At 45.0% G+C, this 17,368-nt stretch overlaps 1 protein-coding gene across 3 annotated transcripts in view; it reads left to right on the forward strand.

The window, feature by feature from the left end:
• Nucleotides 1–17,368, forward strand: part of LOC8024778 (coronin-2B) — a 237,124-nt gene that overhangs the window by 187,971 nt on the left and 31,785 nt on the right. For 2 of the 3 annotated variants that reach the window (XM_042289294.1, XM_042289292.1), the window contains 5 exons: nt 2,694–2,742; nt 6,894–7,091; nt 11,548–11,664; nt 15,371–15,526; nt 16,617–16,781. In XM_042289294.1, coding sequence (XP_042145228.1) covers nt 2,698–2,742; nt 6,894–7,091; nt 11,548–11,664; nt 15,371–15,526; nt 16,617–16,781 — 681 coding nt within the window. In that variant the 5' untranslated portion in view covers nt 2,694–2,697. The remainder of the gene's footprint in view (nt 1–2,693; nt 2,743–6,893; nt 7,092–11,547; nt 11,665–15,370; nt 15,527–16,616; nt 16,782–17,368) is intronic. The other variant, XM_042289298.1, reaches the window with a different exon arrangement.

Raw genomic sequence — 17,368 nt, forward strand, 5'->3', positions numbered from 1 at the left:
GACATAAATCGAAGTGCATAGAAACTTCGGCATGTTCCGAAAGGGCAAAAGACTAATTTGAATGGTAGCCCGTACGAAAATGTCAGATCGGAGCGGTTCCAGTTCAGATCCGCGCGAATCCGACCTGGTGCGGCGCGGTTCTGGGTGTAACTGGTCGGATCCAGTGAGACGCAACGCACTGGAACAGCACGGTGATGAATGGATCCGATCCGTTCCCCTTGGTTCCAGTAGGGTTTGCTCCCATCCAGCGGGCGCGCACATGAGTCACTGGAGGAGGGGGGAGGGGGGGGGGGGGGGTCGGCGGGGAACTTTTGCGGTCTCGTGCCGGAACCCGTAGTGACCTCAGCGCTCCCTCCGTACGGGCGGTGATGTAATTACGGTTTCCGGCACCCGTAGTCAAGAGATTAAAATTTTTCAACTTTCTCCTTTCTGTGTCGTGACGTAAGTTTCCGTATTTTCTACGCGGCCAATCAGCGCGGCGCGCTTCCCTCCTCCGTCCTCCTTGCCACCGGCGTTCACGTGGGCGGCAAGGAGGGCGGAGGAGGGAAGCGCGCCGCGCGCGCCGTTTAAATCAAACCGTGAAGACTTGGATACGTAACGGGGGCTGGAAGTGATTACGTCAGTACGCGTTCCGGCTCCCGGATTCCGTATTCCGAGTCTGTTTGAAAGGAACAGGTGCATCTGCTACGCAGGCGCTGCGAGCGGGCGTTCTCCACGCGCGCGCGCGCCTCGCTTTGTCTGTTGCAGTTGGCGGCAGCGCTCCGAGAGTTTAGGTTCTTCCCTCTCGTCGAACAGTCGGTCGGCGCTCGCCCGGCGGCGACGTTCGCGCTGTGGGCGCACGGATACTGGCGCGCCCATCGTTTTCCCTAGATGGATACCCACTGACCTCGGCTCTGAATCTTCATACTGTGTGAAGCTGCCGACCCATTGCACTTTGGCTCGGCATCTGTATGCGCTTGGCGCTGGTATGCTTGGTGACGGGAGGCACTCACTTGATCGAATGACGTTTTAGCGAACGCCCACGTTTCATCGAACGACACTTTAGCGAATAGTCGGACACCGCGAAGCGGCGTTTTTGGGGTGGGCCAAGTGCGTTCATATTTTTGTAATGAGTTGCCGTAGACTGTCGCCGTGAAGCGGCGTAAAGCGCAGCGCGACGGATGGGTTAACGCGCGCCCCCGTTATTCGCTAAAACGACCATTCGCTCAAATGTCGCCGTTCGCTAAAATGTCATTCGCTCTTGTGATATGGACCCGTGTTTGTGCGTGCTGTGTGTGTGTTCCGTGTTTGGTGACGACGCCTGGAGGACCGTGTGCGCCGCCGGAATTACCGCTGCGCTCACCACTGGATTCTACAAAAGTATTTCGCGCGCTGCCCTTAGCCGCCGTTACAAGTGAGAGATCGTCGCGATTTCAGGCCCAGTCCGCCTAAGTCTGAAATCGCGACGATCTCTCGGTTGTAACGGCTAAGGGCATCGCGCGAAATGCTTTTGTAGAATCCAGTGGTGCGCGCAGCGGGAATTCCGGCGGAGCACCGCCTGGGTCTGAAATTGGGACACCGCCACTGGAACCAGCCGGTTCCGCCTGGATCGAAAATTGGAACACCAGTTTGTATCCCGTCTGGAACTGCGCATTTCCAGGCGGAACCGGCATTTTTCATATCGGCCTGTGTCTGACATTTTCGTACGGGAGACCTGATGCTGGCAATGTGCAATAGATAAGACACAGGACGCCATGCATAATGTTTACATGGAAACGCGAAGGAATTTTAATATGCGTAGTTACAGATATGAAACGGGAAAATAGTAATAATAATTCTAAATCATTCCGTGCTTCAGAACAGCAAAAGTCTCGATACGGTGTTGCTGGTTATGACGCTGTCCAATGAATAATATTACGAGGACACAACTTACAATAAACAGTCTTCTCTCGTGTTTTTTTTGTTTTTTTTTTACGCGGTTGGTCCGTGTTGTGGTGGCGTTTCTTTGCGCGCGCTTATTATTGCGCCGGTAACAGCGGGCCTGCTGGAAGCGGGCCGCGAGTCGGGCTTCAGTGGAAGAACCGCGGTGAGCCGCGGGCAGGTCGGAATACCTCCGTGGGTCGGATTTGACCCGCAGGCCGGGGTTTGGACACCCTGCTCTAGATTATTGTATAAATGGTACGAGCAGTGGAGTTTCGCTCCGTTGAGTGCGCTTTTTATCTCACTGGCGTTGTTCCGAGAAGCGACACCCGCGCAGTAGACATCGCGACCCCGCGTGTCTCGCTTCGCCGCAGCACTGTCGCACGAATATTCTCTGTTCCATATGTAGTGCACAACGCTGTCAAAGCTGCTGGCACGAGCATGGGGTTTCTTCCCGCAGATAATTTGTCCGCGTTCTCGCGCAAACGCAACCATAGATGAAGCCAAGCGCCAGTAGCTTTGACAGAGTTGTATATTAAGTTAGGTGAGAATCACACCAGAGCGAGGTGGCACACACCTTTTAGAGTTGAAGGACGAACAATGCTAAATACATTAACGCAAAAGAAGTAAATATGTTCCAACGTTATTGCTAAGCTTGTTGCGTTATTTTTCGGTTCGCACTTGTTATTTATTTATTTATTTGTACGCTCTTTTGCTGCGTGTTTTATTTTGTTGTCTCTCATGAGACATCTTATGCTTATTCTTTGGTTTTTTTCTTCGCTTTCTCCGGACAGTGATATGTTGGAATATTCCCCAGGAATGAGCGAAAAAGGAAACTCACAGGTATTGCCCACTTTCCTGTTTTTTTGTGTGCCTCGTTTTGCCTTGCCATAGTAACCCTAACCTTCCCCGCTGCATGGGTCCGCTTCTTGTACACCTACTAATAACATTATGTGCTCTCCCCAAGGCAGAACATTACTGACACCGCGAAAGGGCATTCAGAATAAAATGGGAGGTAGCTGGAATGACGTTAGCATAAAATTGCGCTTTGTCGATGATGCTATTTTAAAGATGCCGCTTGTAGTGCATAGCAGATAACAAAATCATTGCCCACAATATGCGGAGATAAACAAGGTGTGCCTCTACGCAAAAAAAAAAAAAAAAAAAATCAAAAAAAAAAAATGTTTTTCTTGTTGCGTAGCGGACAAGATAGGAAGTCGGGTTGAGATGTAATTACTGTTAAAATGTTTGTGGAGGAACTACAGAATGTTCTTTCATGAAATAACAGTAGCCCTTAAAGGACAAAGCGAACAAAGCCCGACTACGCGCGTAGATTCGTTAATTTTTTTCTCTTCAGCGCACTCACTTATTATCATTCTTGATGACAGCGAGGCTCCTTTGATGTTCCCGTTCTAAGTTGTTTATACCCCGACGTAACGTCAACGAGCGATTGTCTCCGCTCACGGTGGTAGGAAAACAATCCAGCGTCAGAGGAGCCGTATCTTCGCAGCGATCGCTCCGGTCACGTTTCACGGCCAGTGCGCGCGCTTTGACTGGCATAGAAGCGTCGCGGAGAACTTAACCTTTCCTCCATCCATCACTCTTTTCGCTCGTTACGGATGACGCTAGTTTCCTCTAGACGCCGACAGTAACGCGGTTTTCAAACACACGCGCCAAAATAGCAGGAGGTGGTAGCTTTTGCCACAAGAGGTTGCCTGCAGAGTTCATCATATGGTCAGGCGATCGATGTACAATTTTTGGAGTATCATCCTCGATACGCAGCGTACCTTGTTGTGACCGAAGGTATAACGTGTCGATAGTGCGTACACTAACCCTCCGTAAAGCATGCACTAACACCGTACTCGTTTCTTTGTCCGTCCCGCATGCTCGTTCGCTCATTTATGGTGTAACGAGGGTCCTGACCACCACGAAACCGGATCACGCGACCAAGTTACGCGGCTCACGTGCTTCTCGCGACGTAGCGCGAATCAAGCGGGCCTGCGGCACGCAGAGCTGATTAAACGAGCTTGACAACGTTTGGTCCGGCACATAGCTGAATAGGGGGGGGGGGGGGGGGGGGGGGGGGGGGGATCGCGTGGTCGTGTCTGGGGGGAGTCATTGGAATAATAAGAAAGTCGTGGGGGTGAACAAAAGCCACGAAGGCCTCGGGAGCAGAGGAGTTGGAAGGCAAGCGTGTGGATGAGGAGGAAAGTGGGTCCAACCAGAGGAACGAAACTAAAAGCAACTGTAGTCACCGACATTTTAAGAAACAAAAGGCGTGTTATATTCAGGCTTCTTAAACCTTTTGTTTGTTTTGTTTATTGGCAGATGCCGCCATCTGATTGACCGCGGAACTATAATACGATGTTCTGGTCATGCTCTGTGTTTCTTGAGCTGTCGGTGACTTTGCACGTCGTTCAGCAAAGGATAAAAGTCTCTACTGAAGAAGAGGACCGAAATGAAAGAGCATAAGCATAAGGGAGAAGAATGGGAGATTGAAGAGTGGCTTTAGTTGGTGACAGGTTAAAGCGGAAACTCCTCCCACCTCTCTCCACCTTGGCAGAGCGAACGCTGCAGGTCACCTTCTCTCTGGCGTTCGCTTTGCTAGAGTGAAAAGAGGTAGGAGGAGCTTTCCCTTAACCTGTCACAGACGATAGCCTTTTTATTATGATTAATTCGAACAGGGTAGCATATCGAGGTCAGCAAGGAACGCACTGTATCATGGAAAGATTAACTAACAAATAGTATTCTTGAAACATCACGTGACTGACGTTCCACGAGAGGGAAATGTGATCTGAATCATATACACATGCAGGTAAAAAAAAAAAAAGAAGTAAAACAAAAACAGGACATGCTTGATTCCAGCCAGGCATTCCTCTCTTCAGATTTGCATTTCTCCACCGTTTGGTGCTCAGTTATTCCGCGTCACCTCTGTAATTATTGAGTTTTTTCTCCCTCTAATTCTGAGGTTTTTGGGGAGACCTTACTGACATCTAAGTACCCCCCTTTCTGTGTGTTCGTATTCTATGTGTCTATGCATGAATGATCCTTTCTCAGCTTTTCTTCGTGTTCTGTCCTAGATGATTCCGGCATCATTTGAGAGGCAGATTAACGTCGGAGCTAAAGAAATGCATGATCGGATGTGTGCTCAAATGCACGGCACAGAGTCACATTAGTGTTCTATCCACTGGCAACATGAGAACGGCTTCTCTTTCCAATGCCCGGCCTAGCTCCAGCAAGCGCTTGTTTCCTCCTGCCGTTCGTTGGCCGCGCGTGCGCGCTCGAAGCCAACGAGACGTCCAAGTGTTCTTGAAAGTGGGAAGTTCGCGCTGGACGCGGGACAACTGAAAGATTTCTTCGTCGTTCTCATCCTGCCTGTGACGATAGAGTTTCCTATTTTTATTCGGAATAAAGTACAGTCGTGCTTTCATCTCTCATTGGCGACTTCATCGCAGTGGTAATCAAAGAACAGCACCATAGTCGCTGTGGCACGTACAAAATGCTCCCAGAGTCTGTGCGCGGGAAATTGTTGTCAGTGCTGTACAGATTCGTCAGATGCAATTCAACTTTAAATTAATTTAAGTAGGATGGGTCGTCATTCCCTGCGAGTAATGACATTATAACCGTACATTTAAAGAAATTCAGCTTTTTTTTTTTTTACTGCCTCGCAAGATATTTTGCTACATACCTTGCGTCCACATTTTATTTTTTTCTCCTGCCTGTACCTATTATTTTGGAAGAATAAAAGCATAGGCAAGCTAGGTGTAATTTAACCCATCATTCCTCTTATCGCAGGTGCTGGATATCATAAATAAAACGCAAAGGTTGTCAAAATAGACCATTTGCTATATTACCCAAGCATCAAAGAGAATGCAGGAATTGATGTTCCACGTGCCACACGCGCACACCTTCCCCGTATAGAACATCCGAAGTACATAACCAAAATAAAGCGTTGACGAACGCGCGTGCAAGATACAATTTCTTTTAGGTATTTGCTTTGGAAAAGTTACTACTGTTCAGGCCAGCACGTGCGGCGCGTGGAACACCAATCCCTGCATTCTCCTTGATGCTTGGGTAATTCAGCAATAGGTCTATTGGTATCGTAAGGCAGCTCCATGATTATAAAGAGTTATTTCAGGAAACTTATTTTGAAAATAATTTGTTTCGGGGGTTTTCAATTTGGACACTGCTTTGTAGGATCACGTGACCAGCTGGGAATGCACTTTATCCTGTGTGGTCGCCATTTGGTAATTTTCGTGCTTGGGATTTGCTTATACACCTATTTCTAGTGCGACTGAAAAATTATGTAATACTAGACGAACAAATGGCGTTCAAAGTATTGCGAGGTTATTGTTTTATCTGTAGTGATTACTTCTTTTTCTATCAAGACACCAGCCTGGTTCACAGAAAGCTTCTGCTGATCCGGAAGGTTCAATATCCGAACAAAAGTTTTAGCAGCGCAAACGTAGTAGGGGAGGCTTATTAAGGCTTCGGCATTTGACACCTATGAGCCCGAATTTCCAAATTGATCCCCTCGAATGCTTCGGTACTTTCATCATTTTAGCATTAGCACGTAGAACTAAATTAGTAGGCACGAATTAAACAAACGCTTTGCGAAACTCAGCACACTCAGTTACCAAGTTTCTGAAGCTAAATTTGCGCATACTGCCCCAGCTCCAAATATCAGATTTTCGTTAGGTAATTCATTCGAAACAAAATGTGTGGAAGGGTGTCAAAAGATATATAATTCAGCTATATAGTTCAGGAATGTTTCTCGTAGACTTCACCAACAGTCCAGATGATGTTTATAAAAAAATGCATCGTAGTATTTGGTGGTTACACGATGAGCATGATCAGCAGTGCGAGTGCATCTCTAGCTCTGCTACCGTTTCCTTGCCCGACTTTCCGAGATCCCATGTCACACTCGACGTGCCCATTGTCGAGCGTGGTAGCTAGGATGTCCCCGGATTGCCCCGTTTCCGTGTCTGCCCCAGGCGAGCTTCAGGGGCGTGCGGAGCAGCAAGTTCCGGCACGTGTTCGGCAGCCCCGCGCGCAAGGACCAGTGCTACGAGTGCCTCAAGATCACCAAGAATGCCCACGACAGCTACTTCTGCGCCGTCAACCCCAAATTCCTGGCGGTGGTCACCGAGACGGCAGGAGGAGGCTCCTTCCTCGTGGTCCCCATCGAAAGCGTGAGTATACCGCTCGCGGCACACTCTGCTGTGCACGATGCACCCCGCCTTTAGTAATACGGCTAAAGTTAGCTAGCCTTCGCGTTTGCTCTTCTGGGGCAGACGCGAAGGCCATCGAACTTCAGCCGTATTACTAAAGAGCCTGTTGTAATCGTTTTACGACGGCCGAAAGTAGCTGAAAAACGTAATTTTTTCCCCCGAAAAAGAAAAAGGGCATGCGCGACAGAAAGCGGACGCATGCGTGTCTGTGAAGACAAGCCTTACCGATCTCTAGAACAGGGATAAATCTTGTCAGTGTTTGGCCATGGTGCTAACTCTGAATGTCCGAACAAGAGAAGAAAACTGACGTTTTCAGGAATTTGACTAAAAAGCATGCTCGTGAGACTCGTGGTTTAAAGGCAGGACATGCAAACCAAAATGTCCTTCCTTTGACATTAAAAAAAAAAAATCTCAAAAGTTGTTTTTGCAGTTCAGACGTGCTGTGATGTAGTTGCTGCGCCGTTTGTGCCAAACTGCTCCAAAGTGCACACTCGGCCGCCTTCCGCTACATTTCATCAAAATGTGAGGAATATGTGCAAATATTGCGCCCAAAGTTAGTTCCTCCTCCCCAATACCGGAGCTCAGGCTCCGCCACACTGCTCGCCCGTTATGGCAAGCCTTGTAAGTTTTCAGAAATTTCGACCGTCAATTTGAATAACGTACTTTTCGATTCTATATTTGTATCGCACGCTGACAGTACTGTCATTTCCGAGCATTTCTCATTGTTTGAGGCTGTGAGGTCCGTTTGGGAGCTCTAGTGAGCTCTGAAGAGCGTGCTTCTCACTTGTCATAGGTGTACTGCGGAGAAGCGACAGCTGCGGAATGGACACTGCTATTTTGTGTATCTCGCTTCGCCATCGTGCAAAGCTGGACGGTTCCCGCGCGCGCGTCGGCAAAACATAATTTAAATAAATGTAGTTTAGTGAACTCGCACTGATGTTGTCAAAATAGAAACGCAGCCATTACGCAAGGATATATTTATGCTGCGATGTTCTGAGGAGCTGTGTTGGACCGTTTGTTACTTTTTTTTCAGCGTTTCTTACGTTTTAAGACATTTTGGTATATCGAGAACATCCCTGAATCTCCTCGACTAAGTGTAGTGGGGGTTCAGAGTAAGTTTAATGTTTGTATAAATCTTTCGTTCGCTCACCACCTCTATTGTTCACCTTCAGCTGTTTGAGGACGCAGTCGATGTAAATCGATCATTTATTTCAAACTAAGTTAGGCTCAGCAGAGATGAATGGAAGCTTGGGAATTACCTTAACGATGATGAAGTATCATCGTAAATCTATGCATACAAATGTTGTCGATGTGTATGTTCTAACTGAATTAGAAACTGTACTCTCCGAATTGAACCTTCAGAACTTGAACAATTTCCTTCAGTTTGGTACTAAAATTATTTCATTTTGCATTATTTCAGTGAACTACTGGTTGGTTTTCCTTTCATTATATACCTAACATTCCCATTCATACATGGTCATATTATGCTCTTCATTATCAACATGTACTTCAAGAGCTTTTTACACTGAAATGGCTCTTATGTTAGCATTATTGTTGTTGTGCCTGGTTTGAAAGATTAACTGCAAAAAAAAAAAAAAGTATTTTTAAACAGCCTATTAGACCGATCTCACCAGCCAGTTTGAGCATGCCACCGCTGCCGCAATGCATCGAGGGAACTTTAGTCTTTCTGTACGTGCGACAACCTCGCTGGAGCTCTGCGCGTGTGGAGCACGAGACGGCTCGAGCCCTCTCGTGCACTGCCGTCTGCCTCCTATGAACTAAAGTTATGGCGGCGTCACGCATGCGCCGAACGCTTGGCGAGATCGGTGTATTGGGATAATTGGGACAAGCATGTCACAAAACAATTTTTCCGCCAAAAACAACATTTTTTTTTTTTTTTTTTTTTTACAGCATTATTTATTGCGCGAGACTGATATTAGTTTGCGGCTATTTCGTCCGTTTTAAATCGCGCGCCACAAAGTTGGTATTATACGTCACGTAGTGGCTGCTATACGTCACGGAGCGACGCATAACAGCCACTCCGCGCGCGGCGAAGGAGCGGGAGTTTCAAATGTGGAGAAGTTGTGACCCCGACTTAATTACGTCCTGTGGCAACAATGTTGCCAGAAAACATTTGTTTTTTCGCGGAAGATTTGTTTTGTGAGATGCTTTTCCCAATTAGGCTGTTTAAAAAAACATTTCTTTTTCTTTGCAGTTACTCTTTAAGCTGAACTATACAACTAATTGAGCATCTAGTGGAATAAAACTGTCTGCTGTGCAGGGGGACTAATGAGTGGTGGCACTGGAGTGGGAAAGCAAATAGACATTGTCTTTGAGCTGAACTGGCCTACACATGAACCTTAACATTGTACTTGCAGTGGGATTAACTACAATGGACTATGTACTCCTGCTCTAAAAGTTCTTCTTGCTAATCCAAAATAAAGATAGAGAGAAAGAGAAATAAATTATGGGTTTTTGACAGATTGGCAGCCTTCCAAAAAAACTTTGCTGCGAAAGGAGTTCAAAGTTGTCCGAACCAACCAGTGCATAATACAGACTGGGACACCTGCTTAGTTCAGTAGAAACCATTTGCGCCAAATTGCACATGAATGAAAGTCTACTGCGTCTTGCGCCAAAGTGCCATTATTTCTAGGATTTCGCCATACCTACGCCGAGATGAACTTAAGCCAAGCAAAAAATAAAAATATTTTAATATTGGTCGACTCTAATATAAAGAAAAGTATGAGGAAAGGAAAATGGTGGAAATATGTATTTCATAGCGTCTCTACTCACAGTACAGTTTGTGTCATCTTAGGTCAGAGCACAATCGAAGGCTAGAACACAGCAACCACAAACACACACACACTAAGAGTCAAGGCACGGGACATTCGCTCTACTTGATTGGTTTAGTTGATAAAAGAACACCTACATGAAGATGGACGAATGCTATGATCTCGCGCTTTGATTCTATTTAATTGGTCCCTTTGGCTCTTAGCGTCGGCTGTGCTTTAGATTAAAATGAAATGGCCAGCGTCAACCGCGCTGGCCGGTTGATGCTGTGGGCCGTTGATAGCCGACATTGTCTAAATTTACGGACGATGTCGGTGATGTCAGGAGCTAAAAATCGCAAGAAAACATTACAAATCAGTAGGATAGTAGGATGGCGGCTACTGTGATAAGACAGAACCAGGGTCTTGTACTCCAGATGAGGTCCCTTGATTGTCATGTTTGTCGCATGCCTCCGTGCCGCCTCTCACCAGCGCGCGCGCGTCTAGCTTCACTGCTTTGCACCGATGCGCTAGGAGCAGCAGCTGACATGGGTGAGCGCCTGGGTTAGCGCGATAGGCTCGGAAATTATGCTCAATACTATTACAGGTTTACCTTATTTGGTATTGATTGCAAATAATCTATACTTTAAAAAAAAGAAGAAGAAAAAAAACTGCGCCGAGAAGGACAGAAAAATGCGGGTCTATATTTTAATAAATACAGTACTCAAGGTAGTCCCTGTGCAGATATCGATCAAAAGAGCAGCAAACGTTGACTTCACTCTGGGTTCAACGCCGCTAAAGAGAAGTTCCACTTTCACTCACAAGTGTAGATTTGTGTAATATTTGTGGGTGGTTGTTTTCACAGTTTATAATGTTAGTGTCATGAATTCGGCAGGTTCATAATACTTGGAAGAAGCTTTTTTTAATGAGACATGTGTTTTTACAGGCATTTTACAGAAATTATATTTACAGGCTAAATTAATTACTGGATGCAGAAGTGGGAGGGGAGAGAGGCTTTATCAAAACTGAAGTGTTGTGCCATGTCTAATTTTTCAACCATTCTTTTAGTACCCAATGTAAAGGGAATGTACTCTCCGGAGCCTTATTTCTAAAAAGATGGTTTGTGTTACTTTTGCACCCTATCTATTGTTATTGCCAAAGGTAATAAGGAGTAAGCCCCAGTGTCAAAAAGGAACCCTCAGTCATTACCAAAGATTAACTCATTTAGCAGTGCAATCACTTTTTAATTTTCAACCGATGTGCTAACAAAATGTTGGCATATGCAGCAAAAGCATCAGTGGCTGCTGCAAACCAATATTTTGTCTGCTACAGAACCTGCTACAAATAGTCAAATGCATCTTTCATCACAGTTCGTTTTATTGTGAGGCATCTTGGCAAATTTCACAAGGACAACCATACACTTATTGATTTTCATAAATGGTTTTTGTGAGTTTGTGGTTTGTCGTATTTAGAAGCTTTGAAGAAAGTTTTAAGTGCTAATTTATGGAGTTGAGACTTTTTGTGCTTCCTTTAGATACTGCACCTATAAGTTTGTTTATATATTGAACAGTGGATGTCTAACTTGCTCACCTTGAGAGAGGGTGCTAATCTGCTCTGTGAACTTTTTGATTTCTGTCTCATGAATGCAGACTGGCAGAGTGGAGGTCTCTGCTGGCAAGGTGACAGGCCACAAGGGACCAGTGCTTGACCTAAAGTGGAACCCATTCAATGACAATGTGATTGCATCATGCTCAGATGACTGCACAGTAAGTTTCATAGAATTTTCTGCTTGCATACTTGTTAAAGACTTTTAAATACTGTATGACATTTCTAAATTCGAAACGAGGACACAACAAAACTTAAAGTATACAAAGCATGAAGAGAGAAACATACCATTTAAGGTAGTTTTAACTAAAGAACCATTGAAAAGCAGAATAATGAAATGTAGAGTATGAAGTCCAAAAGTCCTTCATTTGAAATTCCGTAATGAAATTTTTATAAAATTCCTTTCAAGGGAAAAGTAATACTATTGGGACATTATATCACAAAGCAACTAAGGTCATGACCCATGAGTGACTCCACAGAGATTTTATGTGAAAGTAACCACCGTTTTGAATTATGTGCCCTGTGCCATGGAGGCCAAAATGGAAGCTTGATGACATGTTGGTAGTCAGTCTAGTCTTGTACAAGACTTACCTGCGGAGGGGACAAGTATGCACATGAGGCGTTTGAAAGGTACCAGATGTGGGTGCACCAAGTGCAGCTGAAGTTATTATAAATACTGGGGTAACTTCTAAGGCCAGAATGTGGAGCAGCTTCTCTAATGTGAGTACAAGAGGTGTCTTCTGAATGTAGCCTCATTAAGGAGTTAGAATGTGAAAGGTCATTAAAGCTGATTGGTCACAACATTTTTCATATATGCCACCCTCCCATTCTTGAGATAAAATGTTGTTGTGTGCTTTTTTGCGCAACACATTTGCCCTACAGGGAAGTAAAACGATCATGGTCATGAGTGAAAGAAAACATATTCAAACGATACCGGAAAAGTTAATTTATGGCCAGGTACAGGAGATGCAATGTGGTGAATGGGAGGTTTAAACAAAAGCTGTAATACTGTAGGTCTGTCAATGTCAAAGGGTCTTCTACAAGAAACATGCAAAAAGTCTCGAATTAACTTGCATAATGATTTTGAGGCAGGTACATGTTTGTAGGATAAAGTAGATAACAGAACTCAGACCTGAGTGTCATCATTATAATCCTTGTCAATATCTAGCTGTACTTCAAAATATTTATTTGTTTAGCAGGGGCCTTGCAAATCAAAATCGTAAACATTTAAATTATTTGTTCTAAGAGTTCAGTCACCTGCTGACAGCACCAAAAAGGTGTGCAGTGTTGTTTACATGTTGTATCTTCCTTCTTTAATGTAAAAATTCAGGTTCCTATGCAGACGAGGCTATTTATTTCTTAATTTATTACTGCCTTTTTGTCTAGACCGACACGCTGTTCACAAACAAGCCCGCGTTTGCCCACACCAGATGTTGGCACTGTGTGTGAACAGAAACCGAATTCACGTGAAGTGAAGCGTCTGCGCACATGCAGTACCGTCAACAGCGCCACCACAGCTACGTGACGTCAGAGCCGCGTGTTGGTCTCTAGGGATGTGGTAAGAGAGGTGTAAAAGGAAAAGTCGGCCGCACACATCGCACATATCTGAATAACGAGCTTATTATAAGAGCGCAAAAATAAGCATATTAGCATCATCTGGCAGTTAGCTGACGCAGAAAACGATAGATCAAGTGAATGTGGATGAGTTATGTCTAGGGTTCCGTGTTTTCGGGGTTTATTTTTCTTAAACTTCGGAGGTGTTTCTCCGGGGTTTATTATCTTTTCCAGAATCTATGTTTTATAGTGTTTATTTTCAGTGCTGGGCAACAAATCAAGGTTTACCGGGGCTAATGTTATAGTACAACGATCGCATATCTATAAATTTCTAACCCATTCTAGGGTCCATGGAACTTACGCCCGTTACCCAAATACTTGAGAAACTTCATCCCGGTACCGACAAAAGGAGATGACGGGAGCCCGGGGCAAGTGACGTGGTTCCCAAAGAAAAGAAAGCAACCTCAAGGACAGATAGTACAGGTTGTGTTCAGGGTCGCAAAAACTATTTGGCAGATTTCTTTTCATAAAACCGGGAATCTCCCTATTCAAGGGCAGATCAAATTCAAGTTTTTTTTTGTTTTCCATGATTCTGAGACGACTGCTTCGAGGGTTATTTATCGAAGTTTACCAGTGTTTACCGAAAACAAGGAACCCTAGTTAGGTCTGAGGAAAGCGTATTTCAAGCGGTTATCGTTTGGGGTAAGAAGGAATGTATATTCTTCTGAAGCACATAATCTTGTGGTTACCTCCTATAGTTTCACACACTGTTTACAAACAAGCCCGCATTTTCCCACAGCAGGTGTGGGCGTTGTGAAAACAGAAACCAGATTCGAATGAGGTAAAGTTTTGGCGCATGTGCCGTGGCGACAACAGCGCCACTGCAGAGGAATGATGTCAGAGCCGCGTGTTGATATATACTATACAAAAAACAAGATAAGTCAACATGTGAAACCTACGGTTGTGCAATTATTCGAATTTTCAAATAGTATTTTAGAATAATAAGCCATTCGATATTCGCTTCAAGATGGACTACAGTATTCTTATATTTATAAGTTTCAATCACGGCGGGTTAGCCCCACTGAGTGCACTTCTCTTCGTGCACAGGTGCTCTGTGGAGAAGCAATAACGGTAAAGCTGACACTGCAATCCCGCGAACCGCACTTCACTGCAGCATATTCGTGTGCTTAGGGGAAAAAGCACACTTTCAAAGTAGGGCAGTGCACACACATATCTGGTGTATTTACAAAGAAAGGAAGTCTGTGAATGTTAATATCAACGTTGCACTAAAACATTACAAATCAAAATGTGGCTATTGTTCAAGAGTAGACGCTATGCAGCATGTCCTGACAACCCATGCTCCTCATTCGTGATTTTGTTTCCTTTCAAATTCTTGATTGAAGAAAGGATAGTTGCATATAGCAAAAAGATTTATAAATCCCCTCAATTACGTATAGTCAGGAATATCTATACGTAATATCCCAAGAGATAGCCCACCTAAAATCGAGAGAAAATTGGGCAAATATAAGGAGTGGGTTAATTTTCGGAGTGCAATCGCGAAAAGTCTTAAAAAAATGCTATTTTAAGATTATGTGTCCCTGCCAAACTTGTTATCGCGGCGGAGCAATAAAGCAAAGATGACTGTACTGACCAGTCAGCAATGTTCACTTATATCCCGCCATAGCTAACTAGACGCATATATGCTGAGGTTATCATTGATCCCAACACTGCAATTACTAGGAGTGGGTCATCTTTCGGTGTTTAAAAGAAAATAGCAAATCAAGCCAACCATAGGGGTGGGTTACCTTTTTGAGGGTAACCCACCCCTATTCTCTCGGGATTTTATGGTAGCTTTCATTTTATGTCAAATCCGTCATTTACTCGCTTCCCCTTGCTTTATGAGACCATTCTGAGGCCATTCTCTTTCTGAGGTCATTAACTGAGCTTAGAGGTGGACAAGTGGAAGCTTAGAAACAACTTTCACAAGTTCAGCAGGATTTTTGTTTAACAATGTTGCAACAGTAGTGAAAGGCTTAGAAAAACTATTCAATATTCGATTAGGAAATATTCAGCCGAGACCACTACTCACTTCGAATTTGCTTCAGACTCAAAATCCAGTATTCGCACATACCTAGTGATCCCTAAGTTAAAACTGTCACAGATTTTAGGTGTTCTTGCCTCGTAAAGGCAGTTTGCATATAACTCTGCATTGCTCATATATAAGCTTCTCATTATGCCTGCTGCAGCGATCCTTCTGAAGTTATTTTCAGTGTCTGTTGTATCCCTCAAGTCTCTGTCCTTTGCGGTATTCAGGTGAAGCTGTGGTACATCCCGGACGAGGGACTGCCCCGCAACACCAGCCTGGTGGATCCACTGGTGGACCTGCGAGGGCACCGGAGACGGGTTGGCTACGTGGAGTGGCACCCGACAGCAGAGCACGTTCTCCTCAGCGCTGGGTTTGACCACAGTGTGAGCACAGCTCTGTGGCACATAGTGTTTATGCAGATGAGATATGCATTGCCCCCTAGTGCAGAGGAGTCCTCGCTCCGAGCCAAGCGTTTGTATGACCACCGTAGAATACCAAGTAAGCACTTATATGTCAGCAGTGGCTGCTTGCTTAGGCCAGATCTCCGATCTGAGATGACGCGCAGCTGGAGCTAGCTACACCTGCTCGGCTTTAATCACTTTGAAACTGATGTGTCACGTTTGAAGGAAAAGAATGAGAAACCTATATGCATGAGCTCTTTTTATTGTGTTTGCTGCCAACTAGCAAGGCTGAACCACCACTGAGACAATGGGTGAATAAATGTCAGTATGAGACACCAATGTCAAACATTCTATAATGACAGCAGAGAGTTATACCGACTTGTTGCTACGGGCAGCTTTTCACATATATGATTGTTGGTGCGCACATTATGCTAGCAGTGGTTTCACAAGTTTTTGAGTTCACGTAAACTCTAGGTTAAGCCGCCTTTCAATGGGGTAGCTTTTTCCCACCTTACATGGAAGTAATGCAGGGAGAGCAGCTTACTACTCGTTACTTGGTAGAGTTGTGTCGCCGATATTGCGTTAGTCGCTGCTACATGAGGTGCTGGAATTCTTCCTATACAGATTAACACCCAATTGCTCAAAATTTAAAACGAATTCCTGACTAATCTTGTTAGGTGGCAGCTATTTTCCTGTTTTATATAGTCAATATTATATATGTGTTCCAAGTTTTTAAAGTTTCGAGCTTATCAGAACAATGGGGCTGATTTTTCTTATTGGGAATTATACTGAAAATTGAAATGCACTTTATTTTTTTAGAGCAACAAGAAAAAATACTAGTGCTTTTCTTTTTTTAAATAAAAGAGTGACATAGACGATATCTCTGCCATATCTTAAAATGTGTGAACATTAAAATGTTTTTTCAACATCGGAGGGATCAGGAGGCTTAGTCTAAAGATGGTTCAGTTATGTAGCAACTGTACCAGTTGCAGAAATTAAGGCTTTCACGGTGTTGAGCATTCACTCAGCCCACAGCTGGCCTGGATGCATAAACGTGGCCCATTTCCCCCAGATCCTGGTGTGGGACGTGAGCCGTGCTGAGGCAGTGCGCACCATCGACTGCCACCCCGACTCGATCCACTCCATGTCCTTCAACCGGGACGGGAGTCTGCTGGCCACCACCTGCAAGGACAAGAAGCTCAGGGTCATCGACCCTCGCACGGGAAACGTCATACGGGTCAGTGCACCCACCCCCTGGGCGTCCAAGCGGGCTCACCGGGGCAGACGGACGAGTCTCAAAAATCCCAAAAGATAAAATGACTTAGCGGAAGTCCTTACCGGGTCAAAATTAGCCTATTTGTAGCTGGATCATTGTACTGGTCCCAGCTGGGTTCGGCTGGAAATGATAAAATCCAGCTGGATCCAGCTAAGACCAGTTACATAATCTAACTGGAAATGGACCGATTTTCAAAGGCAAGAATAAATTTATCTACACCAGAAGTGGGGGGAAACGATTTAGGGGAAGTCCCCACCGGGTCAAAATCGGCCTATCCATAGTCGGATCGTTGAACTGGTCCCAGCTGGGTTCGGCTGGAAAAGATACAATCCAGCTAAAACCAGCTACATATTCCAACTGGAAAGGGACCGATTTTCAAACGCAAGAATAAATTAACTTACAAATGGGACGCAACTTGCGTCCTCTGGTGGCCGCCAAAACAAACTCGCGACGCGCAAAGCACTCAACGAGTTATGGGAACGTCCCATATGCTCTTCCTTGCTCCCGCAAACCCTACCCAACACCTGCAAGGTGACAAGGTCATAGTA

The sequence above is a fragment of the Ixodes scapularis genome, unplaced genomic scaffold (genome assembly GCF_016920785.2).
Source record: "Ixodes scapularis isolate PalLabHiFi unplaced genomic scaffold, ASM1692078v2 PGA_scaffold0__279_contigs__length_252992795, whole genome shotgun sequence".
In the NCBI taxonomy this organism is placed as follows: Eukaryota; Metazoa; Arthropoda; class Arachnida; order Ixodida; family Ixodidae; genus Ixodes; species Ixodes scapularis.